Below are 26,846 nucleotides of genomic sequence, written 5' to 3' on the forward strand. Positions count from 1 at the left end.
AAAACCCAACCCAGTGGTATTTATTTGTATTGTATTCTATGCACAGAGACATTTTTTAAAATAATTTATGGACTATAATTTATTTACAGTCCCATAATCCTTTCCCTGTACACCACAATACTTGATTAATAAATCTTTAGGATAACTGAGCAACTCTTAATTTCTGATGAAGGCCATGAGATGTGGCCTTGTCTGAGCATTCAAACCTTTGAAACATGAAGCAAATTAGTGTGACTTCTTCCAAGAACATGGGAAAAAGGTAATAACCAACTTCGCATGAAATCATCGGGCAAATTGCAAAAAAAAAAAGAAAAGAAAATTGAAAAGGTGAAAAGACAATTACCATTTTAACAAATTAAAAAAAGACAGAATCATCAGAAAGTTTTCAAATAACAGTAAAAAATACTAGATCTGTAACTGTTATAAGTATAAGAAATTATTTTTATTTATTTAAATATATATATAATTTTTATTTTATTATAGCACTTTTTCACATCAATCTCTGTTTTGGCTCTTTTACTTTTATTTTCATTTTTGTTTGGCTAATTTCAGGTACATTTTTTGTATTTTTTTATTTAATTTTTTTTTACTATTTTCTTGCTAATATTTTTTAAGTTGCTCACTGCCTACTTTCCATGTTTTTGAAAGAAATCAAGCCAATTTCATGTTTCAAGGGGTTAATAAAACATGCTAGTTTTAGCTCGTGAGGGAAAAGATATGTACTAAAATTCTCTTAACGCTGCCTAGAACAGTTTTTTAATCCAATTAATGTCTTGGATTGTGGAAAATTTTAAAAATATCAGTGTGACGGATATGTCGAGGGTTTTAGTGGTAATTTCGACTGAATATTTTTGGTTTGTTTGGGGATTTACGCGAAACCGGAAGTGGGCAGGAGTGAATCATCTCAGTTTTCGACGCAGCAGAGAAACACGATTTTGCGCCACACCTACTGAACAGACATGACCGTACAGGTATTTAATTAACTGCTGCACTGTACCAGACAGCCCCGTTATAACCCATCACTTAGAAATAAGGTTTTAAAATAATAATAATAAAAAAACAGAGATAATTTTAAGATAGCTTAGCTGTTTTAGCTATTTACACACAGGCTCCCAACGCGCTACCTAAAGGGTCCTTACCGACAACAGTAACAGTTCCGACCCGGAATGTAAAAACGTGTTTGCTAAACTAAAGTGAGTAAAATCTGTCACCACTCTGTATGAAAGTGGTATTTTTGTCACTTTACATTGTAGTTTCGCTGTGACGACTTCAATGTTGTAACCTTCCGGATCATGCTTCAACCTGATTGGCTGTTTTGACAGGCGCGTGCAAAAAATGAGCTCTGGTAAGTTTCACAACATTGTTTTAAAGTTCACAAAAACAGAAACACCAGTTTTTTATGTGTCTGTTTTATTATTTTTACTGGGACTCGTTGCACTGTTGAGTGGCGAAATGCAGTAGAATATGCAGTAGAATAGGCTCTACTGTGAGTACTTTTACTTCAATGACAAGGTCAGCCCTTAAAATGTGCACCATGCAGTACATAGTATACCGTGTACATGCCCCTTTACTGATATACAAGTCGGTCATTTGAAGTTTTTTGTGGTATTTTAAGTTTAGTTTATTTAAAGCTGAAAACAGTCGTAGAAAGTAAGTTAATTTATTCAATAGCCTCTCTATGCACAGTTTTGAGGTACTTGTACTCTAGTTTAGTATTTCTGTTTTTCTACTGCTTTACTCCACTACAATACAGTGGGAAATAGTACTCTTACTACACTGTATGTATTCAATACTTTTAGTTAAGTCTTTAAAAAAAAGCCCAATGACAGTTTCTTGAAGAGTTTGAACGTTCAAAGTCTCTAAAATATTTTCTTGGCGACATGTTTTCTTTGTAGAAATATGACAAATAACAATAACAAGTTACACTCAAAGTAGTCTTTCAAGAGTTAGATAGTTTTATTGATTATCTACCAACAACTGCCCCAAATTACTAGACTTCACCTTTCTTTCAGTTTACTTTTCACTACTTGGTCACTCAGTTATTAAAAATTAAAATGAAATTAAATGCTGATTTAAACATGAACGGGATGTATAGGAGAGTAAAAGCCACATTAAAGCAGAAACTACTGAAAATTTAAACTATAATTTTATGTCACTTATTTTCTATATTAGCCCTTTAAAATTTGAGAAAATTGGTTTGATTTTTTGCAAATTCACAGGAAGAAAGCAATGAGCAACAAGACATGGACCAAACATTTTTCAAGAAATTGGCAAAAAACGTACAAGAACGTGACCTGAAAATAAGCATAAACAACAAAAAAGGGGTGGGGGGGTAAAAAAGAAACAATAATATTAACCAAAAGAAGTATATTTTTTTCTTAAACATATTTATAAATTATGATTAGAATAATAATTATAAAGATAGTTTTCTGGACATTTTCTCTTTCTTTCCACTTTTTTCTAAATTTATTTTCAGGTATTTTTTTGCCATACTTTATTAATTTTTGGTATTTTGGAAAGTTGCTTATTGCCTTTTCCCCATATTTTTTTAATAAGAAATCAAAGCCAATTTGCTCACATTTCAAAGAGTTAATTTGCCTCAAAATCTAAAAAAAAAATTCAAATGTTTCATTTATTAACTTTCATTTTTATTTTAAATGCATATCAGTTCCAAATATTATAAAATAATAAAAAATAAATACAATTTATCGGTCTCATTAACTACTAATAATCGGTATTGGCCTCAGATGCTTGGAAAAGGCATTTTCACTATTTTCTAACATTGCATGGCGGAAAAAACAGTTAATTGAGCAATAAAATGATTATTAGATTAACTGATAACTTAAATATTAGTTAATTTTGACCACATCTAAACACTGGCTGGTGTTAGTGGCAGGCTGTACTCGTTTTAACCACACACTCTGTCGCTGTTTTGCCTCACAGAGGTTTGCCCATTCTGCGGGAAAACCTACAAAAGGTTGAAGAGTCATCTGCCGCATTGTAAGGCAGCAGCGAGCTCCAAAACACCCCAAACCAAACATGATGTCAACGCCAATCAGACGACATCATCCTCCCACGTGGCCACAGCTCTGTCCGAATCAACAGCAAAGTCAACAACCGAAAGTCCAAAATCAAAGAGGAGTAAAAAGATGTCTGTGGTGTCAACGTCAGCAGAAACACAGTCAGCGAGTTCTGCATCATTTCCACCATCAACTAAGAAGAAGAAACAGAAGCTGTCTGAACAAACTAACACGCCCTCCTCCACCTGTCCCGCCTCCCCGTCTCTATCTCCGTCTCCCACCGTCTCCAAGCCCAAAAAGCAAAGTCTCCGTGCTTTAATAGAAGCTGCAAAGTCCAAAGAGGTTTCCCAGGGATCGCTTGAGGGAACCACAAAGGACCAAACTCCATATGTGGCGGACACTTTAAGCACCAGAACCACAGCCGAGACCAAAACTAATCCAGAAAAAGACTCAATAGAAGACAACGCCCATCCTGCGTTTCTGTCCACAGACACCAAACCCAAAACGAAGGCGTCAAAGACAAAGAAAGCTGCACAATCCCTTCATACGACGAAATCTAGCTCCCTGGACTCTGAAGTCAAAGAAAAAAACAAAAGATCCCGTGTGGGAGACGACTTATGGCTGGACAGCGAAGGGGAAGTTGACGATTTAACTGTGAAAAAGATGCCGTCGAATTCAAGACGGGTTACTCTCCAGGACGTTAAAGCCGCTTTAGGCCGAGTTAAAACCACCCAAAAATACAGCAAGCAGAGCATCTTGAGGCAGATTGAAACTACTGATGATCTAAGCAGCAAAATCAAACCTGGTACCAGTCTCAGTCCAGTCCCACCCCCAACAGGGAGCTTGATAAAACCTAAAACTCTTCCAGACCAGCTGACCTGCACCAGTCCACAACCAAAGGAGCTTCAGTTAGTGAAGAGAGAGTCCAAACAAGCATCTTTAGTCGCTTTAAAACAGCTCGACCTAACCTCCCCTGCAGCTCCCCTCCTTTCTGGCCATGCATCGTCTCAGGTGAGCAAAGCCACGCCCCCTCCAGGTACAGTCGGCCTGAATGAGGCGCTGAAGGTGACCGGACTCCTCACTTTATCGCCGCCGCTCACAAACTTTTCCAGCCCTCTGCCGGCGGCGAGGGCGGAGACGCTGAGAGCCGATGATGGATGGAAGTCGCAGATCGAAGTGAAGACACCAAACACGGCTGATGAAGGAACTAAAGGTCAGACATCAAACCTCCAAACTTTTTAGATATTTCAGACTTAAGAAAGAAGAAAATTACACGATGCAAACTCAGGTTAACTTTAGGCAAACTTCTCGTTCACTTGAACATGTAAGAAGTTAGATACCCAGCTCTTGAGAACTGAAAGAGAATATGTTCTGAGTGTGTATTTATCTGCTTCGGTGCGCTGATGCTTTATTGTTGTCGTGACTTTTAGGCGCTCTGACGCAGCGGCGTCTCGGACAGGTGAGACTGAGGGAGTTACCCGAGTGGCTGGCCTGCAAAACCCCGAGCCATCCGAGAGAAGTCGTAGAAATGGTGCAAAGAGGTGATTAAGAGACTCAATTCACACAAATCCAAACACATGTATCACTAAGGAAACACTTACTCTCAGCTAAGACTCAAATAACCCTATTTCCAAAACTATTCCTGCAAGTTTTCATTAAGTTTAACATACGTTTCGCTCTCCTCCTGTGTGCGTCCGTCAGGCTGGCAGTGGTACTACAGGAGGTACATCGACGTGAAGAAAGGAGGTGTCGGTGGAGTGGGCATGCTGTTAGCGGGATACTGTGTGCTCAGCTACATCTGGAGATACCCTCATTTAAGTAAGTGTGTGAGTAACTCTCAGTGTTGCTTCGTGTCATGAGGTGCAACACAGAGCTGGAGATCACTGATCGCGTCTGTCTCTGCAGAGCAAGATCGATGGAGGAAGTACCACTAACGTGAAGACGCTCCAGCAGGCGTGATTCTGTATGTGGTAACAGCAGCCTGAGGCATCTGTTCTGTTAATAATAATAATAATAATAATAATAATGCACAATTCATCCAAACACTGACGCGGTATTTATGTCTGATAAGTTGATACTGTTATTTTGTCATCGTGGTAGCTCTCCCCGTCAGCCCGTGAAACTACAACCTGCAGCCGATTAGCTTAGCTTAGCATAAAGACTGGAAGCAGGGGGAAACAGCTAGCGTGGCTCAGTCCAAAATCCACCAACCAGCACACTTTAAAGCACCGAATATTTGTTTGTTTATCACAGAAACTGAGGTTAACAAAAAAGACGATTTGCCTTTTTAAGGCTAAAAAGTTCATTCAAATTTAACTAAAATTGCAGTGTGACCGCCTCAACTTTTCAAATCGCAGGAGGCTCAGCATTTGTCAAAGATGAAATATGTGTCAAAATACCATTTTAAATTAGACGTCTCTGTCTAAACATGATATACTTCAGACTTAAGAACACATCTTTAATTTGGTACAGATCCGCACAACAATCCCGCTTTAATCGTTTTAATGTTTTTCAATGAAAATTAGAATAATGATTTAAAAATGATCATGTTCTCTTAAATCCAAAACCACACTGATATTGCAATAACAGTCATAATAAACGCCTTTAGATATCGAGACGCAGCGTCCCTCCCCGTCCGCTAGACGATCATGGGACCTTATTTCAGAAAAAAATGGTGAAGGTAGTCAACAGCGAGTGACAAATAAATGTTTGGCCCTGTATGCATTGTGCTATATATATATATAATATTTATATGCCTATCAAATTTGTAAATTAAAAGTATAATTTTAAAAAATGTAAAATTAAAGAAACAAATATCTATGTAATTAAAATAATAGAATATATAATTTAAATATAATTTTGCAAGTCTAGAAAGGTGCAGCTTATTGTAAAACTTTAAAATCATGAGACTATGAAAACACATAATTACGACGGCACGAGTTGTGACGTCGAAGCTTTCTCTCTTGCTGAAGCTACGATGTCTGTCTGTTTCGTGCAGGATGTACTAAAACGGGCAAAAGGTCTTTTTTGCTTCCCAGCTGATAGAAAGACCAGGAGTTTCTGGATAAAACACGTCAGGTAAGATAACGTTGCATTTGTACTTAGCTAAGTTAAGTTAAACTTTATTGAGCACATTCATGTTCCAGAATTTCAATTTAAAAGTTGTAGAAAATATGCTCATAATACAAAAATAATGTCAAAATAAATTCAAATGCACAACAAGTAAATAAAATGCAGGGAGAAGAGAGAAACCAGGATATGCTGCACAAGTGGAGTAAAACTGAAATGTCTCAATAACATAATGGTTCTTTACAATTTACAATTATTGAGTTTTAATTTTTTAACAGTACATTTTAAAACTGGTATCTTAAAAAATATAAAAGGACGGTATACTGCGACAAACTGCATCATAAATGTAACTCATAGCACAATTCAAATGGGATCAAACAATTAATTTACTCCCATCGTTGACTACCGTACATATAATTTCAGAAAAAAAGGTCCCATGTTGGTCCACTGAGAGAGAGAAGGGACCTCGCCTCTTCATTTTTAAAAAAATCATACAAATCCACCAGTAGCTTATGGACTCTGCTGGTTGCCTGGCAACTGCTGGGCGCCTAGAAATGGCCTTGACACAGAGCAAAAAAAATTAAAATAAATAACAAAGTGTCCTTAAAAAGTTTTCTGTGACATAATTTTAAATATAAAATTATTATAATTACAAATTATAGTTGTCTGGACATTTTCCCTATTTTTTTTTTAATTTATGTATATAAAATTTTCTATTTCTCTGCCCCTCTTTTTTTAAAACTAAATTTGGGGTAATTTTCTTGTCACTTTTTACTAATTTTTTGCAATTTATAGGGCATTTCTCGCAAAGTTCTTTCCCCATGTTATCGCATGAAATCAAACCAACCTGCTGCAGGTTTCAAAGGGTTAATGAACAGTTATAAGAGTACGGGATCAAGCTTCTTATTTAACTCTGCTGCAAAGTGAATCAGCTAATTCCCTTAAAATGTGGAACTATTCTTTTAACTACCAGAAGAAGTGTGATTCTCATACCAGCACATTTTCATTTTTGACTGAATTGCACCTGCACAGGGCGTCTGAAACAAAGGCCTGTGGTTATGATATTAAGAACAGAATAGAATATGTCTTTATTGTCATTATACAAATACAACGAAATTAAAAAATACAGTCCTTATAGTGCAAGAAGAGATGTAAAAACTATTTAAGAAAACTATTAAATAAAAAAAGTACCCAAAAGGTTAATAATTAATAACTAATACAATACATTTACATACTTATATAGCTTTAAAAGGGCAAATAATAACTAGAAAACCCTTGAAAATGAGCTTTAATTGTGATTTTTTTTGTCGTGAGTGTCCGTGTGTGTTTGCAAAGGGCTCCACTAGGTGTCATTGTTGTGTCGTGTTACCAAAGCCAAAGGGGCTGGGCACTCAAATGTTTGCTATGCAGAGTTTTCTTAGCTGCTTTGTGCAGAGGCATTGGTGCTGGGGTCCATGGGGGGATTAAAGGGCACTGGCAGATTTTAGCTTGATTAAAATACTTGATTACTCTGGCAGCCCAGATGTAGAGAAACATAAAATTCAAAAGTCCTGACTTCCGTTAAAAGTACATATCAGTGTAGCAGAGGGTTACAAATCTGTTTTTCTTTTGCAAATGCTCCCCCCCACCCCGTCACATGATGTTATTATGCATGCTCAGTCCGTCAGTGCCAGCATGTGAACACTCACAGAATAGCAATGTAGGACGCTGAAGGAGCTTTCTCGTTTAAAACTGGACCAGTTTATTGTTGTATTCAAAATGAATTTATTGTCGACTCTCCTCACTGCTGTAGTGAACACACATGAGCTACAAATGAAGAAATGACAGTATTTTTTGTAACAAGTTTTCTTGACGTCGCCTCGTAGCCAACACAATAAAAAATAATCTCCTTTTTTTTTGTACATTCTTCTTTTTTTCTCTCCATACAAAAATTATAAATATTTTGTGTTTCACTTTTCATTTTTTGTACAAAACAAACTATACAAATCAAGTGAGACAAAACAACAGTGAAAAGGGAGGCAGAAAAAAACCCATCTCTGCACTGGAAAAAAAGGGGAGAAAAAGCACAGTATGTTCCTAACGGGCCCTCAGACACTGATATGCATCCAGATAACACGACGTTTCACCAGCACTGAGCACGTCCCTCCTTTGTGCAAGTCCAAAACGAACTTTCTTGTGGATATAAGTGCTAAAGAGGCACACAGTCTTGCAGCAGCCACATAAAGGAGCAAAATTACAAATCACACATGACAAGTACATGTCTATAGTTTTCTCAGTGTGCGCTGGTAGAGAGGCAGAGATACAGGCGGGCTGCAACGGCCACTGGCACCAAAAACAAAAAAAAAATGACACAGATGTGTTCTCCGTCGCCCCCATTTAAAAGGCCTTCAGTCTGCTCCTGTAGCATTTTTCACAGACGTGTATAAGAGAGAGGTGACACTATCCAGAATCACTCAAACAAAGCTTTCTTGCTTAAACCGTAGTGCAGATTTGTAAAAATGTCACCCCAAAAACACATACCAGGGCACATTTAAGATTATTTTTTATAGGGCTGGGCAATATATCGACATTGTGACAACAGACCGAATATTGTCTTAGATGTTGGATATCATACATGTTGTCTTTTGCAGATTTTAAAGGCTGCATCACAGTAAAGTGCTGTCATTTTCTGAACGTAGCATACTGTTCTAGCTCTTCTATTATTTGCCCTTTATCCACTTCATGTTCACTGTAATTTGTCATTTTTGCGCTTGCCGTCATTTTCTGAACGTAGCATACTGTTCTAGCGCTTCAGTTATTTGTCTTTTACCTAATTCTGCTGCGTTTACGTGTAATCAGGCAGACGGCAGACAGAAAACGCCTTCTGCACGGCATAGAAAAATAAACAAACAGTCCGACAGATTGGCAGGAGGGTAAAATGAACAACATGGAGCAATTTGTTGGCACATCCACAAGTGATGTTTCGAGTCTGAAGAAAAGCATTACTTTGAAATCTGTAGATGTGCTAACAAATTGCACCTAAAGGAGCTACAGTGTGTCGACCTTTTTGCATGTTGTTTGTTGCTGTTTTTTTGGTCCGGCACCTGCCTTAAATGGTTTTCAGATGTGCGTGATTATTGTTATATTTTCAGGAAGGTTGAATGAAATATGCATTAACATATGTTGCTATGGTGACACCAAATCAGGGTTTCCCACACATTTGTTTATTTGTGGCAGGACGCTCCGATTTGAACACGTGCTGCCACTGATAGATTTTCAACTGATAAATCATCCACACTGCAGCTCAAACTGAGTTTGCTGAGAGATAAAAATAACTCGAGTTTTTGTCTACGATGCGTTCGCAGACATGTAAAAATGTCCAAATTTAGAGTGGCGACACAGAATGATAAAAACAAACAAACACATGCACACAGGACTAAAAAAAAAAAAATACGAATAGGAAATTTGCTGAGCCCTAGAGATTCTGGTGGGAAACGCTGTATATTGAATTAAATTATTAAGTATTTATAACGTAGGCAATTTTCTAGTAATGTCCGATTAATAGAAAAATAATTGTCAGATTGAAACTGTTCTAAATACTACAAATGTTGCTGGAGTTTCTACAAATTCAAACAGGAGGCCATCCTCTGCTACCATTTTTCTCCGCCAGCATCACCTAATTTTACCGTCCCGCTATCATCCATTAAATGATATTCGGTTTCTTGTCCTGATTCCACGTGAACGCAGCACTGAGGCTCATTTATACTCTCTTTGTGCACGAAAATAGATTTGTCAGTTTTGTTGTAAACATTATTCCCCTCATAACTCCATGCGACCTTTCTGATGGGGAGATAAAGCCAATAGACGGCGTAAACAACAAACGAGGCGACAGTGGAGGAGGTCGTAAAAATGTACACTTTAAACGGAGGCCGCGTAGTCTGTGAGGCCGTTGAATTTATGGCAACATGTGGATGAAGAATTCTCTCTATATTACTGATTTGTTCCGTTTTGCCATTTTTAAAAATGTCTTTGTTGTCTCCTAAAGTTTCGTCCGTGCCCGCGAGCTCTCAGGAAACGTGCACAGAAACAGAAGGCATAACACTGAGCATAAATGAGCCTTTAGTCATTGTATCCACATTACCGATGATTTTCAAAAGTCTCGATGTGTAAATATCGCAATATCAAGGTGTTTCGTCAAAATTACCGTGATATTTGATTTTCTTTCATATCGCCCAGCCCTTACTTTTTATATCATGGTGAAAAATCCCCGCGAGTAAAATTTTGTCTCTAGAAAAACTAAAAGAAAACTCAATAATACTGAGACAAAACCAGAGCACAGCGGGAGCTTCAGGGGAACAGCTTCAGAGGAAGCGCTGCAGAGCCGTTGTCACCGACACAAAGACATAAAGATCTGACGGGGGATTCTGGACGAGGACACGCTCTCTCCTATTTTGAGTTTTGGTTGCGCTGCTGAGAGGGAAAAAAAGAGGAAATGTGTGAAAAGAAACCGAAAAAAACACCCTGGGGGACTGAGCGAACACTTGGGAATAAAGAGTATGGCGATGAAACAACCAAATAAAGCAGCGTGCGTGTATGCAGATTAACACACACCGATCGACATCGCACGGTGGTAAAGCATAGATATGATCAATATATAATTATATTGCAGAAGGCAGACCAACATACAATCAGCGACCCTCCAGGATCATTTAAACTGTAGATCTTCACAGAGCCGGGGAACACGTCACAACAAACAAACACATCTTTTCTAATGTCATGTCTAAAAATAAATGAAAATCTAAATTAAAAAAAGGAACATACTGTAACATATCTTCCTCAATCTGAGGACTAAGCTCCCCTTGACACAAACACACGGTGAAATGATAGATGAGTATTTGTCCTGTGTCGGGGCTTGCATACCTTTAAGGTACAAACGAAAAAAATGCCAAAGAAAATGTGACTTGAGCACAAGAAAAGAAGCATTGCCGAGTAACACTACGATATAGTTTGTCTGTGCGACTGGTTTCTAGTGTGATGAAGAGGTTATCCTTGTTGCAGGCAGCTGAAAGCAGGCGAATAGATTTTGGTTCGGTTTCCAAATATTCACATTCTGTTTAGCCTAGCGTACACCGGATATTGACGAGAGCCACGTGTTCATATAGTTCCTGAAATAAGCGACAGTAGTGCAATTTGTCTATTTAAATGTATCTCTACACCTCAGAACTATGAATCTACTTGTACTAAAGCGTGTGAGTGTGTGTGTGCTGTGCATGTTTGTAATGCAGGAAGGAACTTGAGTCAGTGGATATTTTTGAAAAGAGCTCCTTCATGTAAACACTTCAAAATAAAAACCTAGGATTAGGCACAGAGTCGTCGTTTTGTCCCTCCTCGTCCCTGTTTTTCAGCATAGGAAGTGGGGAAAATCAGCACTAAATATTAATAGTCTGGATTTTTTGAAGTGGGGTTGTATGACATACTTACCCAGTGTCAGTGTTTTATATACAGTAGATGTCAGTCCCCAGTTTTGGAAAGTGACCACAAAAGCTAAGTAATAAACTGCTGTGTAGACGTACAGCAGAAAAATATAATATAGCCACCTATAAATTCTATAACAGCTCAAGTGTACGCTATATTTAGATTAATTTCTGGCTTTTCCTTATTGTCAGACAGCTCTTTCCAACAGGGAAAACATTAACAGCCTCAGTTCCCCAACTATACTCTCGTCAAAGCCACCAGACTCCATTGACCAAAATAGTAATTTTACCCTGCAGAACACTGGAGCTGTTGATCTGTCATTATAAGTTGGTTTGTTTGTTAATGTGAATCTGAATTAACCATTTCTCTGCTGAAGTCATGCAATAACACAAACAAAATTAACAAATTGAGGCAGCGGTAGACCATCAGCTCCTATCTTCAGTGATGTTAAATAACAGTTTTTTTCCATGAAGTCTGGTGGATTTGAAGAGAGTAATATAACAGCTGTATCTCCCCACTCGAAACTGCTGTCTGGTGTTACAGTAAAGCGGAGAAATTATTCAAAATAAAAGTAACCAGTTAGTATTACTGTTGTTATTTTATTTTTTTAATTTATGTTTTGTTTTCTTATTTTTTTGTGTTACTTTAACTTTGTTCTCTCTTCTTTCATTTCATTTGTAACGTATGACTATGTCATATCATTTCTTGTAAAATGCATCATTATGTTATTATTATTATTATAGCGTACTCTAAAACTGATATTGATTTTTTTTTAGGTGGCTAAAATTCGTATTGCTGCAGACCACATTCATACCAGTACATTGCTCAGCTTCAGTGTCAGTACTCCTGTCTGCTTCACCAAACTGGGGGTGTACCGACTGACATCTGCTGTATGTAATACACTAACGTTTGGTAAGTACCTCATACAACCCCACTTAAAAAAAAAAGATTTATCCCTTTAATAATTATGTGTGTGTGAAGAGAGGAACACTCTTAAATTCAAGCTACTGAAATTGTGGACCCTACCCCTTTAAAATAATGTAAAAGTAAACGAAACACTTTCCGTCTGTGAGTCTGTTGCATTGCACACATTCCCGGATCTTTATAGGTAAATCTAAGTGCCTGCATTCACCTGGCACCTTTCCGGAGTCACTCACTCCAATGTCATGCCCCCCCCACAAAAAATAAAAGAAAACTGACTAAATACATGCTACATGGCCGGAGCTGAAAGAAGAGTGAACCTCTCTTCACACAGGGTTTTGAGGGAATGCAACACATCTTACGTCAGGAGAGTTTGACAAAAAAATAAAGAAATAAAAACAATTCTTTAGGGATGATTTCAGTCTTAACATTCCAAGATGCTGTTGACTGCCGCCTCCAGAGCAGAGTCTGTGTCAGGGTGAGGGGGCGAGGTGAGCTGCGGGGGGAACTGGGGCTGGATCGGGTGGGAGGACAGGTGGTGAGACACCTGGTAGTGCGTCTGTCCTCTCGACGTCGCCGGGAAAGCTGAGGGGTTACCTTGGGGATAACTGTTGGCAGCGGTGAGGCTGTTGTTGCTGGCGCTGCTGGGCCCGTAGTGTTGCTGGGATCTCTTCAGTTCCAGGACGCTCTTGTTTTCTAACAGTGGAGGGTGGAGTCTATCTGCTGCACCTGGTCCTGCAGCTCCACCCCCTCCCGGGTCTCCATACCCGGGCTGGGAGTCTGTCCTGTAAGGCGGCTCCGTAGAGCCTCTGTCTGACTGATTCCAGCTACAGCTGGATGACGCCTGCGAGGGGAAGGGTTCTTGGAAAAGTTTGGATTTCATTCCACAACAGAAGTCTTCCAAAAAGCTGTCTGTAAAACAGAAGAGAGGAAGAGTTTAATAGCACATTTCTGTGAGAAAAATTAAGGATTTTGTGCACCAAGTGTGTAATATTTTGTCTGATATTGCTGCATGTTTAAAGGGAAGCTCCATTTATTTATTCATTTCCGTAAGTTTTTATATCATTCTGTAGCTTTCCTGTAGTGCTCCTGATTACAACGGAGGATTAGGGACATGTTGAAGAAAAACAAATGTTAGATTTCGAGAATTAAGTCGTGATATTATGAGAGAAAAGGTGTAATATCTTGAGAAAAAATATTATGGGAATAAACTTGTAATATTACAAGAATTGAGTTGTAATTTTGCAAGAATAATGTTGCATTTTAAAGCGAAAGAAGATATTATATTACAGAAATATACATATTGCCAGCAAACTATAAAACAGGCGAGAGCACCGGCAGCCTCCTAAGTAACCACTGTCTCCGGCTTCCAAAGAGGCTGCCTGTGCTCTCACCTGTTTTATAGTTTGCTGGCAATATGTATATTTCTGTAATACAATATCCCCTTTGTCGTAAAAAAAAAAATGACATTATTCTCTCAAAATGAATCAAAAACTCAAGTCTACAGCATGGTTCTCCGCCCATCCTCGTCTTGCACTGTAGAAAATGTCAGATATGCACAGACAGGTGAAAACCCGCCGCATGGGACCCCCGCGATGACAGATAAAAGACAAAAACACTAACTTGGTGTGCAAAGGCCTGAATTCTTCCTTCTTTTTTTTTTACCTGGATCCACTAGTACCATGCGCTTGTCTTGGGTCAGGGTGCTGCGCTCCTCTTGGTTGAAGGTCCTGTCGATCATCACCATTTCTGATGACGGACTGGAACGCTGCAGGGAAGGGAGAGTCAACCTGTTGGCCCTGTGCGTGTCATTACATGAAATTGTGTGTGCTTGCGAGTATTTGCTCATGCGCGTGCCTACCTCAGCTTCCACCATTAGTAGCCGCCTGTATTTGTTTACCATGGCGTGGGTCCTCATCAGCACTTGAGTTGCAACCACCTCAAACTCTTCATCAACTGTAAAAACATAAAACTCAATTTGGATGCAGGTACTAAATCTTGCAAACATTAATTTACTTTTGCAAATACATGCATAAACTCCGGGGGTGCAGTTTCCTGCAGATTTAGGGTAAAGCTAGTAAACTGAAGGCTGTACCCTGTGAGAACTCCTCCTGGCTGGGTGGAGCCCCCTGGAACACGTGGTATGGGAGGAGTCTTTGCAGTGCATCGTTGAGTGAATTGAATCGACGCTGATCTGGAGTCTGAACTCCGGCATGATCGTTCCTCAACTGTTGTAAAATCCTGCAGAGAGGGCAGAATAAAGAGACAGGCTCGTTAAATGGTTAAACGACAATAAATGAAAAAGTTATTGTAATAATACAGTCAAAAACTCACATTTCTCCTCTTGTAAGTGGCGGAGGGACAGGTCTCTTCTGAGCACTGACCTAAAAAGAAAATTGTCATAATACCACCAATATCATCCCTATCATCAAAATCAACCTTAAAGGGAAAGTTCGGATCTTTTGAAGAGGGGTCGCAGATAAAAACCTCATACAATCCCACTTAACTATCCCTTTAAATACACTCCATATGTATGCGTGCAAAACATAGAGGGTGTAGGATGAGTGATATACCTGAGAGTTCATCTTTGAATCTTGACTTATGGTTGTCATGCCTAAAAGAGATCATACAAACACCAAGGTAACTTTGTTAAGGGCGGCAGACTAAATTTAGATACATCATACGTTGATAGCAAAACAATTTATTAGTTTGTTACCATGGATGCTGCTGAGCTGCACCTGTTTGAGGGCAGGTGATGAGGAATTCTGAAAAACGAAAGCGATGTCAGTCAGATAACAGCTTTCAGAAAAGAGAAAACTGGTGAAAACCAACAGCGACTTGTGTTGATACCTGTCTGTAGTCTTGCTCCTGCGTCACAGTACCAGCTAAAGGAGACAGAGAAGTGCAATTCTGAGTTTGAGTCACTAGAAGGCGCTGAACGGGGCTCGCCGACACTTGGCCTTGACCGCCGATCCCCGCCGTCGCTGGGCCGACCAGAGTGAGCCGCCCAGGAGCGCACGACGTCTGCACAGGGGCGGGGTTCGCACAAGACACTCCGGTCCATGTTTGAGTTACGCCCCCTCCAACCTGACTCCTGCTCACTACTCCCTGATTCAATATGAGCTGGCCTCCTGGTTGTGCAGCGAAGTTCTGCCCTGCGACAATCTGCACCGCGTTCTGACTGGTAATTAGGGCGTTTGAGTTGGGGTCAGCGGGGCCGTTGTGGATGGAGGTGGCCGGCGTGAGTGCCAGAGAGCTGGGCAGCAAGAACTGACCAGGTGGTATGTTTGTCTGGGCCTGTGCTTGTTGCTGCTCCAGGGGCGGCTGCACCACAATGGAGCCATTGGCTGTGTACTGCCCCCCCGGAGAAACAGTGTTAGCGTTAACTACGTTAGCGAGGGTGGTGGGAGTGGGCTGCAGACCAAGGCTGTAGACAGTCTGAGCCCCAGCTTGAAGGGGTTTAGGCTGAATAGGTCTGACGAGAGTCTGGGTGCCACCCGGGCCTCTCTGGATGATGATGTTTTGAAGGGGGATGTTTTTAAAAGGCAAACCGACTTGGCCTTGGGTCGGCGCAAACACCTGCCCCCCTGTTGCGGCGCCCGCTGCCGCTACAGGCGCCCCCGCCCTCAACACAAGCTGAGGAGTTCTCTCCAAGCTGCTCAGAGTCATCACGCCGCCGCCCGCCCCAAACGAGCCCAACACCTGGATGTGCTGGGCGGAGCCGTTGGGCAGCTGCGACACCCCTTGCAAGAACTGGCCTGTTGGGAACGCAGCTGTCGCCGTGGTTACCACTCCCCCTCCGTAACCCCCAGAAACCAGCTGGGAGGGGAAGGGAACAGGAGCCTGCACCAGAGTGGGAGCAGGCTGGGAGTCTAGTAAGGCCTCCTGGGCCAACGTCTGCTCCGTGATGTCGGCCTCCATGAGAGACTTCTGTAAGATGTCAAAGGGCTGGTCCTCGCCCCCAAGATCCACCCCTCCGGGGGAGTTCCCAGACCCCAATTCATCCTCGATAAATGAGAGGCTGCTGGAGAGCTGGAGGCCTGCCCCTGTTGAATCCTCGCCGAATTCACCCATTGTAGAAGAGCCATCCTTGAGGCCAGCGTTGGAGCCGGCCTGAATGAAGCATTTAGAGAGAACGAGCACAAAGTAGGAAACTGTTAGCGTGTGAGCTGCATACAAGACGGGCTTCCCTGTAGGTCCGTTTCTCACAACTGTGATGCTTTTTAAAACAGAAAAGGGAACTAAACCTTAGTTTTATCATGTAGTTAACTATTTTTGACCCTTACAAAATAACATCCAAGGGTGTATTTCCCCTTATTCTCAGATTTCTTCACTAAAAGCTGCACTTTTAAAGGTCTGGAGTGTAGGATTAAGGGGAGTATATATTGGCAGAAATTGAATATTATTTGTGTTATCTTGAGTGTAGCGTATAGTCACCTAAAAATAAGAATCATTATCTTTCCATTACCTTAGAATGAGCCATTTATATCTACATAGGGAGTTTCTACCAGGGGTCGACTGATATTGGTGTTTTTTCAGGGCCGATACTGATACCAATTAATAGTTTTTGAGACTGATAACTGATGTAACTGATAAATGATGAAACCATTTTGCTAAAAATTTAAATTTTTGTCAATATCTACAATTTGGAATATAACAAATTCATTTTTTGTCAGTTTTGTTTTTGTTATGTTGAATCAAGGTTATGTCAGCTACACTCACCGTGTCACTAGAAAAGAAGGATCCATCTGACCCATAAGCTGCATTTGTTACATCATCCTCCTCAATCTGCAAAAAAAAAAGAAAAAAAAAGGAGTTTAACAGAGAATCAGTGTTATTAAAAGGGAAAATAACCATTTGAAAAAGCTTGGTAAGGAATAACAGTCAATACATTGCAAAACAGTCACTCACAGACTTGCTGTTGCTGCCATGGAGATAGTCATTTAATGCATCCACATCTCTGAGAATGATACAGAAGAAGATTTATTTTCACTTTTGTATGGTATAAAAATTACTGAAATTGTCCTATCAGTAAATACTTTCCAATAACTCTCTTGTGAATTAGATAATCCTCCCTAATTCAACAAAAGATAACAACTAAATACTTGTAATAAGGACTATAAATATTCTATTTAAGTCAAACTTAAGGACAAACGCGTGGCCCCGCTGTGTAGCCATTTATAATGTGATAGTGTATCCATAATGTAACTGCCAGTTTTATGAAGGGGGTTTTTACCCTAAAATATCCAGAAGATGGCGATCGTCCTCATCATCCATGACACCTGAGAGAGTATGGGGGGATATTGGGATAGAATGAAGCAAGTGAGGATACGGGTGATGTTTTACAATAGGGTAGATCATGTTTAAATGAGCATGAAGCAATGACCAGTAGCTTCATTAATCATGACAATAAACCTCAATGGATCACTTTTGCTTTTATTCTGCAGTATTAGTATGTGAGCTGTGAAGGTTTAGCATATGTTTTATCATATTGAGGACATATCACTCACAGATTTCCAGCAGGAAGCATGGATTCAGTCATTTAACACCCTTTGCTCTGTGGGCTGCAGGGTGAGAAACTACATTTAGTGATGATACAAAATTAAACGTGACAAAAACAAGGTTGTGAGAGTGTTAGAGATGGAGGAAGGTGAGATGAAAAATAGAAAAAGATGGGTGTGAAATGGGGAGTTGGAAAGAGGGAGGACATATATGTTATTGAGTACAATGGGAGCTCAGTACAAGGCAGGATGGCCTTCATCCCCTCCTACAGATGTTTGTCTGTGACACACAAACTCCCACCCATTAAACCTCCTCTGCTGTCCCACATTGGTTGTCTGCACAGACTGAAAATGGCCATTTGAGTGTAAATAACTCCACCCTGCTCCATTTATACCTTGAATGGTTGTTAGAGTTAATACACTGAAAGAACTGTTGGCTTTATGTTGTCAGCCAGTAGAGGTATGCAGCTTTTTTTTGTACTACGTTATTAAAAAAAAGGGACAAAAACAAGCCTGTGAGCACCAATTTGATCCAGCAGAGTAATGGCTTATGAGTGTTTGGATATATATCAAGTTACTTTGTGTATTTCAATATCATCATGTCAGCTGTATTTTGGTGTGGGAATATTTATGACAGAAAATTAAAACTATTTTAGTCACTAATTCAGCATTTGGTTTTTAAAGTGTGGGTTACGCTGTGCTATGTTGGAGAAATGTAGGCTGTGTTTCTGGGTAAGTGCAAAACGTTACAACTGCAATGCTACAAAATGGCTGTTACCATGCCATAGGCTGTCTTTACAACAGAGCCACGTCCAGCCTCCATGTTTGGTTCAGGGAGAACAAAGAACGACAGTGCTGCTACACTAAACAGGCTCCTTTTACTGGTTTCAATGTGACTTTTAAATACCAAGAAGTCTGATTAAGCTAAGTAAATTACATGATATTGTAATTTATTTCATATCTATTCCAAATGGACGTTATTATCTAGTCAGAGGGGATATTCTATCACAGGCAGTGAGGCTCTTTTGTCCTTTTCAAGTGGACACAATGTTTTAAAAAAAAAAGTTTAAAAAGTGAGAAAGTAAAGTTGAACCTTACGAACAAAAAACGGAAACCAAACTATTAAAACAGCAGCGTTTTATTTCACAAAAAAATCAAAATGTGGACTGTTTGTATGAAAATAAATAAAATTTCTTTTAACAACCAAATAGGCAACAAATAAACAAAAACTCGGCCGTTAATTCCGACATGTTACCATCGTTACGGCACCGTTCTAGAATTCGAACGTAATAGATTTGAACGTTAGCTACATTTTGAAAAACAACGACAGAGCTTAAGTGCAAATGCTGGAAAAAAAAGAGCGTTAAAAGTATCCCAAAAGCACAGTATTTTCCAATGTATGCTCAGTTTTGATCACGATTATTAGTATAAAGCCATCTTTCCCGTAGTCATTGGCTATTTTTGTTCATTTTAAAGCTCAATTTCGTCGTCTCCGCAATCCGCCCTAGCATGCATGCTTCGACGCAGACCAAGCTAGTCCCTGCTGTAGTGCTGTTACTGGTGCCGTGTGGTACCGCCGTTGGTTTAGTAAGCCAGCTAATGTACAGCTTGCAAGTTTTATTTCCAAAAATAGACTGAATCGACAGAATGATAATCGCATTCAAGCAGCACAAAACGCCCGTCGTCCAGCCTGTGGCTGGTCGTCGCTGACGTGATCTTTCTTTCTCTGTTGGGGAGGCTTTCATTTGTCCTCTATGTGGCTCATCTGCCAGCATGAAAAACGTCACATTTGTCTCCATATACCCGAACCGACGCGTTTCGATCGGGGTATTCTGTAGCAGCCCGTGTTCTGGTCGGGTAGCTCTCCGGGCAGGACGCTCCGCGACATTTTACCGATAAACACCGGCCTGGTCTGGTTAGCTAGCCGCGATGTCGACGACGCCTATTTTGAAAACGTCGGGTGGAATTCGTCGAAAATGCCGGAGGACTAAACCGTGCCGAGCCATACATATTTATCCCGATTAGCACAACATAAAGACGACTCAAAGAGGCAAACCCTTTACTCCTGTCTCACTCCTCTTGAAACCCAATATCTCCATTTGGCAACTTTTAATTTGCTCCCCCCTCCTTCTCCTCCTCCTCCTTCTCCCTCTCCCACTCATATATTTTTCTCACTGTCCCTGTTCTGTCTCGGATAGATTTTTCTCTCCGCTCAAACTCTCTTCCCTCCCTGAAGGAAGGGAGGAAGGAGGTTGTGTGTGTTTTTTCCTTGAAATTTTTATCACAAAATTATAATACACTCAAAGGGAAACTCACCGTCATGAAAAAGCAGTGCCTTGTCAACGGGGTTTCCTCGCCATCACCGCACGGGTTGTTGGGGTAGTGCACAGAACAAGGCAACCCAAATCACCAGTCCACGGCGGTACAATACGACTCTCTAAATTATTATAGGAATTATAAAAACAGCCGCAAGTAATTAATATATGCATTTTTAAAAATGTTAATATGAATTATAATGTGTTTCACTGCTGTAATGCATAGCGGATAAATGTTATTAGACTTAATCATTACCAACGGTAGAGGGCGGGCCTCTGGAGTGTGTGCCACACCTTTCTGTTGCTCAGGTATGACCATAGTTACTGTATATGAAAATGTTGCCTAGTAACCTACGAATCATAGACTGAATATAAATATACATCTGTATAAATAATATAATGTATAGAAATCTTAATAATACAGCTTGTGCCACAAATCCACATTTTTTATACTCAGGTGATAATTAAAAGTATACGTTTGTAATGTGTTTAGAAGAGTTGGCTGAAATCCCACTCACATTGCATTTTTGTCATTATATTTAATATTTTTTTCTTCCCCCCTTCTGATATGCTACCACACACTATATAAATATAAATATAAAATGTGACATTATGTAATATTATAATACCTAAAATGGTGGGTTTAAACAAGGATTACAAAAAGAGGGCATAAAAAGTGTGTGCTGTAAAGAATTAAAAGAAATGTCAATTTAAGGGTTAGGATTTATAATAATAATAATAATAATAATAATAATAATAATAATAATAATAATAGTAGTACTATAGTAATAATAATAATATTAATATGTATAATTACTATTATTATTATTATTACTATTATTTTACTCAAAATAATAACATTTTTGCCACAAACTTGCACGCTTGTCCATATATACACAACAAGGAAAAAAACAAATAAATAGCAAAAAAAAACCGAAATAGTGCATAACCCATCAATGATGTTATATATAAAATTTATAAAATAAAATCATGATAATTTTGTGTTGTGCATATGGCAGTTAATTGAAGTTTTGTTATGTATGTTTATCATATATCAAAATAGTAGCCTCCACAATCTCAAAATAACAAATACATTTGGTATATTTTGCACACATCATTACTTCTTTCATTTCCTAACATTTACTATTAGTATTATTATTAGTATTATTATTAAACTAAATTTGAAGTGTCCAAATCCTGGCATCACACACTAACTTACATTTAATTATGCTTAGAAACAACAACAATAATAATAATAATAATAACAATTTTATTTAGACAGGACAGCACTTTTCAAGAAAAGTAACAAAGTGCTGTACTATAAAAACAACAATACATTTTAAAAACATGTACATGTCAAAAAAACAAAAAAAACAATATATGCCAAGAGTAAAGAAAAGCCAAGTGATATAAGTGAGTTTAAAGAAGAGATTTCACTAAGGGTCACTGAGTGTGTCTGCCCAGTAATAGCCATCTTATTAAATCTTATAATACCATTATGGCGCATTACCCTGTATGCGCATAAATAGGCCCACGTAATCCTATGAGCAATTTTGTGTTTTTCTTTTTTTTTTTTAAATTTTGGCCTATAGGAGTGGCATACAACTTAAAATTGTTTTATTTTGTATTTATTTTAAACCTTTTATCCCTCTATTCTGTTGGGAGGGTTGTTATGTATGCGTGTGTGTGTGTGTGTATATATATATATATATAAACCTTTATATTAAAATATTTTAGATAGGCACGTCAACAATTACCACTTTTATTTTGATTGATTTTTTTTATTTGGTGAGTTAGAGGTTACTTAATAGAATGGTTTTATTTGATTTTTAGCAAAAATTTCAACCGCAACTTTGTATTACCCTTGAAGTGAATTGAATTTTATCTCAAACATGTTTTAAAAAAAAAAAGGAAAGAATGAACATGTAAACAAACACGAAAATGAGTGGGAAGAAGTGCAAACGTATAAAACCCCACCCTTTCTCCACCAGTTGTTGAAAAATAATTGACTCACTTCCATTTTAAGGTACATTTAATTTTCTGAAACAATATAAACAATACAAAACTATATATAAACTATACAAACCATATATAACTATATTTAAATTTATTTACATTGTTGAGCTCACCAATTATTAACAATTACCATCTGTATTTTGATTAACATGTTTTTATTTTGGTGGGTTAAAGGGTTACAATTACCCAAATAAATTGCTTTTATTTTATTTTTAAGATTAAATTTTCAGCTGTCGTGACATACCCGCTACAGCAGGTGGCGGTAAGCACCTTTAGGTTTTGCTTGCAACAGTCGCGAAGAAGAAAATGTGTCGCTATCACTTCCGCAACATCTGACAGAGTAAAAACATGGACGCGATGGCTGAAATGAGTCAGGAAACCGGGTTCACCGGCGAAAGCGGCGCCGTCAGGATTCAAGAGCGGCTCCAGAAACGGCACCAGGCGAGAGCAGAAGACGCGGAGCGGAGGAAGGAGGCCAAAGAGAGACAGACTGTCGCGGAGGAGAAGGGCGAGTATTTCTCCACAACTTTCAACGCGGAGCGGGCGTCCATCGAGGAGCTGCTGTCCAGCTGCTCCGGAGCTGAGCGGACTGCGGTGTCCCAAAAACTGGAGGAGGCGACCAATAAAACGCTTCAGCTGCAGAAGTTTCTCAATGACAGCGTGTTGTTTCTGACGCAGTACGAGCTGAGACAAGCGCAGGCTGCTCTCCAGAAACTGCAGAGCTCCCTGACGGAGGTCAGAGAGGAGGCTCTGCCCAAAAAGAGGTTTGCCTTCAAATCGCGCACTAAAGCGTCAGATAAAGCCGCTGCGCCAGTGTCAGACACACCTGCACCTGCAGATCCAGGCAGCACAGAGGTGGACTCAGCCTCAGAGCAGTGCGGCTTCTCCAACATGGACAATGTGTCTCTGACAAAGACAGCCGAGGAGGTCCAGAAACGGGACGTCCTGTTGACAAACCTCACAAACTGCAAGGTCCGTCTGTTTGGCTCTCCCAGCACGCTGCACCTGAAACACATCGACAGCTGTGAGATCCTGTGCGGCCCCGTGTCCAGCTCCGTGTTCCTAGACCACTGCAGAAACAGCACTTTGGCCGTCCCCTGTCAGCAGCTGCGGACACACAACACCACGGACACTCAGGTGTATCTGCACGTCACCAGCCGAGCCATCATAGAGGACTGTCGTGGGGTGAGCTTCGCCCCGTTCTCCTGGTCTTATCCCACCCTGAAGGAGGACTTCGCCGTGTCAGGCTTAGACCAGGAGCGAAACAACTGGAGCCAGGTGGACGACTTTAACTGGCTTGCCGCAGGGACGCCGTCCCCGAACTGGACTGTCATTCCTGAGGCGGACAGGAAAACCAGCTGGGACCCTTAGAATTAAACATTTTTATTTGCCAAATATCAACCAAGTCACCCAATGAACATTTCCAGCCTTTTTTTCACAAACATCAGTTGCCCCCAATAGGCCAGTTAATGTCAGAATAATTTTAGGGATTTTTTTGCAGACTTTGTCCACTGATTGTGTCACACTGCTACTTCTCTGTAGACCTCTGTCTATATAACCATTAAAACCAAAATGGAAAAAAAATCTTAAAAATAGCAGTGAAAGATGACTTCAACTTTATGGCCATTTAAACCTTAAACCAGTCATATAAAAATACAGTATCATTAAAAAGGCCATAGAAATAATTAATGCATTCAACAGCTTTGAACATAAGGGCACTTTGAATGTAAGGGTTAAAGCTGCGTTGAGATATTTGAATAAAAATCCACCTGTTTTATCAGATTACAGTGGGATTCAGCAGAGACAGTGCATCAGCTCCTTTGGCAGAATTAACCCTTTGAAACCTGAGCAAATTGTTTCATTTCTGTCAAAAACATGGGAGACGGGGCGACAGGCAGCAAGAAGTGGCCCCAAAATTTGCAGTAAATTAGTAGAGTAACAAGAAAATTAAAAAAAAAAAAATGACAGTGATAAACCCGCCCACCCCCTTTTTTTTCTGGAACATAATTTTGAAAAAAGAGAATTATAAATATAGCTGTTTGGACACTTTTTCCCATTGTTTTGGGATAATATCTAACAATAACCCCCAGATATTTTTTTCCATGTCACCTCTGATAAATTGTTACTCTGTGGTTTTGTTTTGGTTTTTTTTTCCATGTTTTTTTAACGAAATCAAACCAACTTTTGGGGGTTTTGGGCTTTAATAGGCGTCTTATTGTAGCACAAGAAAACTGATGTGGCTCCAGGTGTTAAAGGGTTAAACTCTTGGTTGGATCATTGTAGGTCTATATTCTGCCTATATAACCATTAAAACCAAGAGGAAAAATTAAAAAAAAAAATCTCAAAAAAAGCAGTGAAACATGACTTTAACTTTATGGTCACTTAAACCTTAAAACAGTCATATAATAATTACAGTATCATTAAAAGAACCTTTCAAATAATTAATACATTTAACAGCGTTTAACAAAGGACAGATGTTGATGCTTTAAGTCTAAATTGCTGCTCTGATCCGACAGAATGCAACTAATGCAAATTAAAAGTATTCCTGCTCAACAATAGCTCGTTTCTAGTGTTTTATTTTTTTAATTTATTCATTTTTTTCTGTCAAATATACCGATCCTGCTGATAAATCTGATATATTAATATAGAGCAGATCCATAACACAGTTCACACAATTCTGAATACAAAAAATAAAAAGTTAAATTATTCAACCAGATAACAAAATTTACCATTTACATTACAAGATAAATCAAAATTAAGACTATTTGAATAGTTAGTCTTTCCATTTGTTATCAAGCTTCTGAGACAAAGTGCGTTATCGAAATTGCTAATTAATTCCAAAAATAAAATTGTCAATTTTTCAAGAAATGACAAAACACAGACATTTTTGGCATATCCATTTAATTTTGAATTTTTGAAATAATATTTCACTTTGATTCCTGCTTTTTTAAGCATCTATGAAAAGCACAGTATTTTGAAAACCTAGATAAATTAATATAATTCAATAATTGTCATTATCTGTCGACAATTATAACTTCTCTCATGAAAACGGTGCTTTTTTGTCAAACTTCATCTGTTTGAAACCAGCCTCCACTCATGAGTGACCACAGAGGGTTGAACATGAACAGTTGCATCAGCTTACAACCACATTATAGTGTTTTATACAGTATTTCTCAAAAAATGGACACTTTTATTTTGGAATTAAAAGGAGACTTATGACACAAACAGACTGAGATGAGACAAAGCAAGACTTCTACATTAAAAAAAACATTTAAAAAACATCACAGTAATGTTGACCCAATGTAAACAAACGGAAGGGCTAAAGTTGGATTTGGCACGTTTATGTAGCGTAAATAAAAATCAGGAAGTAAAGAAAGTGTGTTTGTGAACTGACACTAATAACACTGTAGTTTGTATAACACAGAGGAAACTTCTTAATTGTGATTATAAGTAACTGAGGACAAATATCACCTTCTAACAGGATTTTAAGAAGACATAAATGCAGGTATAAAAACTTACTTATTCAACAGAATAAAATGTTGACATTCATTACGGATATGTTACATTTGTGCATTTCATACATATATTATCAACATTTTTAAAGTGATTTTTAGATATGTACATTAACTGAGTTTCTCTTTAAAAGGTGGAGGGGTGGTGTGACACCTAAAGCGAAGACGACTGGCACGCCGCAGACCAACAACCAACAAAAGCAGGTATTTTTAATGACACGTCAGCATATTTCCAGTCGTTTTTGTTTGTTTTTTTAATAATTTTTTTCCAAAAGGACATTGAAAACAGTGCAAAACATACAAACACTTTTGTCTTTATACAAGCGATTGCACTGATGGATAAATAAGCCAGTTTATATGGTAAATATTCAGTGATCATCTTGTGAGGTCACATAAATGATCAGTCCGTAAATTTAATAAAAATGTTATTCTTGGGCTGCCTGGTGGCTCAGTGGATCGAACGGCACCCCATGTGCAGAGACGGTGTCCTCACCACAGCGGCCGCAGGTTCAAGTCCAGCCTCGAACCTTTGCTGCATGTCTCCCCCTTTCACACTCACATTGTTTTATCGATTAAAAGCAATAAAAGCCCATCAAAATAATAGTTTTTTTTTTAAAAAAAAGTTATTCTTTCCATCCCGTGAATAGTAGTAACGACATCTATCCAGTCAGTCTTTGTTGGAGGTTCGGTTTATTTCCATTTTCACGATACAGCTTTCTTGCTGGCAGCTAATATTATCTTTAGTAGGTGTTAATCTTGGGCCAAAAGATGAGCTGCTATGTTGCCAAAATAGACTTGAGTAAAAGAGCGGTCAGTTAGGGTTAGGGTACCACGTATGTTTGTCTTGCTTGAGTTAATTCCTGCTGATATGACCGAATGGCTCAGCAGCCCCAGAATATATAGACCAGTTGTGTTTGTTGTGACAAAAGCTGGTATTTTAAACCGAAACATGATGTTTTCCTAACCCAAGTGGTTTTCTGTGCTTAAACAACACTTTAACCACAGCGCTGTCACAACACACAAATGTAACAAATCCGT

General features: G+C 39.1%; 3 protein-coding genes across 6 annotated transcripts; 2 read left to right on the forward strand and 1 right to left on the reverse strand.

Annotated features, from left to right (window-relative positions):
- The first annotated feature begins 887 nt into the window (after positions 1-887).
- Positions 888-26,013, forward strand: LOC121958648 (uncharacterized). Of its 4 annotated transcripts, none has more exons than XR_015775058.1 (8): positions 888-971; positions 1,254-1,345; positions 2,944-4,233; positions 4,451-4,561; positions 4,722-4,838; positions 4,926-4,983; positions 6,019-6,098; positions 12,320-12,455. XR_015775058.1 is itself a non-coding variant. In XM_042507726.2 (6 exons), the coding sequence occupies exons 1-5, from the start codon at positions 1,336-1,338 to the stop codon at positions 4,952-4,954; spliced, it is 1,557 nt and encodes a 518-aa protein (XP_042363660.2). In that variant the 5' UTR covers positions 1,023-1,335; the 3' UTR covers positions 4,955-4,983; positions 12,320-12,455. The 4 variants fall into 4 exon arrangements, 2 of the variants coding, with proteins under 2 accessions (XP_042363660.2, XP_042363657.2); XR_006106862.2 differs by lacking the exon at positions 888-971 and adding an exon at positions 25,943-26,013 and having other exon boundaries at positions 1,023-1,345; XM_042507726.2 differs by lacking the exons at positions 888-971; positions 6,019-6,098 and having other exon boundaries at positions 1,023-1,345.
- On the reverse strand, positions 7,807-17,514 carry bicral (BICRA like chromatin remodeling complex associated protein). Its single transcript, XM_042507718.2, has 10 exons — positions 17,376-17,514; positions 17,187-17,252; positions 15,315-16,577; positions 15,181-15,229; positions 15,038-15,078; positions 14,799-14,848; positions 14,560-14,705; positions 14,326-14,420; positions 14,130-14,232; positions 7,807-13,376 (listed from the first exon to the last, which is right to left on the reverse strand). Exons 3-10 carry the CDS (start codon positions 16,536-16,538, stop codon positions 12,889-12,891), a joined length of 2,196 nt encoding a protein of 731 aa, XP_042363652.2. The 5' UTR covers positions 16,539-16,577; positions 17,187-17,252; positions 17,376-17,514; the 3' UTR covers positions 7,807-12,888.
- tbcc (tubulin folding cofactor C) lies at positions 16,618-24,854 on the forward strand. The gene has a single exon (XM_088070367.1). It carries the CDS (start codon positions 22,645-22,647, stop codon positions 23,665-23,667), a length of 1,023 nt encoding a protein of 340 aa, XP_087926493.1. The 5' UTR covers positions 16,618-22,644; the 3' UTR covers positions 23,668-24,854.
- Positions 26,014-26,846: the final 833 nt, after the last annotated feature.

Source organism: Plectropomus leopardus, chromosome 19 (assembly GCF_026936395.1).
Source record: "Plectropomus leopardus strain MGB_pleo_1.0 chromosome 19, ASM2693639v1, whole genome shotgun sequence".
NCBI lineage: Eukaryota > Metazoa > Chordata > Actinopteri > Perciformes > Serranidae > Plectropomus > Plectropomus leopardus.

Coding starts and splice junctions, on each gene's coding strand:
- LOC121958648 (XM_042507726.2), top strand. Junction 4,562..4,721: donor CGTAGAAATGGTGCAAAGAG/GTGATTAAGAGA, acceptor TGCGTCCGTCAG/GCTGGCAGTGGTACTACAGG. Junction 4,839..4,925: donor CTGGAGATACCCTCATTTAA/GTAAGTGTGTGA, acceptor CTGTCTCTGCAG/AGCAAGATCGATGGAGGAAG.
- bicral (XM_042507718.2), bottom strand. CDS start 16,538: ATGGGTGAATTCGGCGAGGATTCAACAGGGGCAGGCCTCCAGCTCTCC. Junction 14,849..15,037: donor ATTCAAAGATGAACTCTCAG/GTATATCACTCA, acceptor TTTTCTTTTTAG/GTCAGTGCTCAGAAGAGACC. Junction 14,233..14,325: donor TACTAATGGTGGAAGCTGAG/GTAGGCACGCGC, acceptor CCTTCCCTGCAG/CGTTCCAGTCCGTCATCAGA.
- tbcc (XM_088070367.1), top strand. CDS start 22,645: ATGGACGCGATGGCTGAAATGAGTCAGGAAACCGGGTTCACCGGCGAA.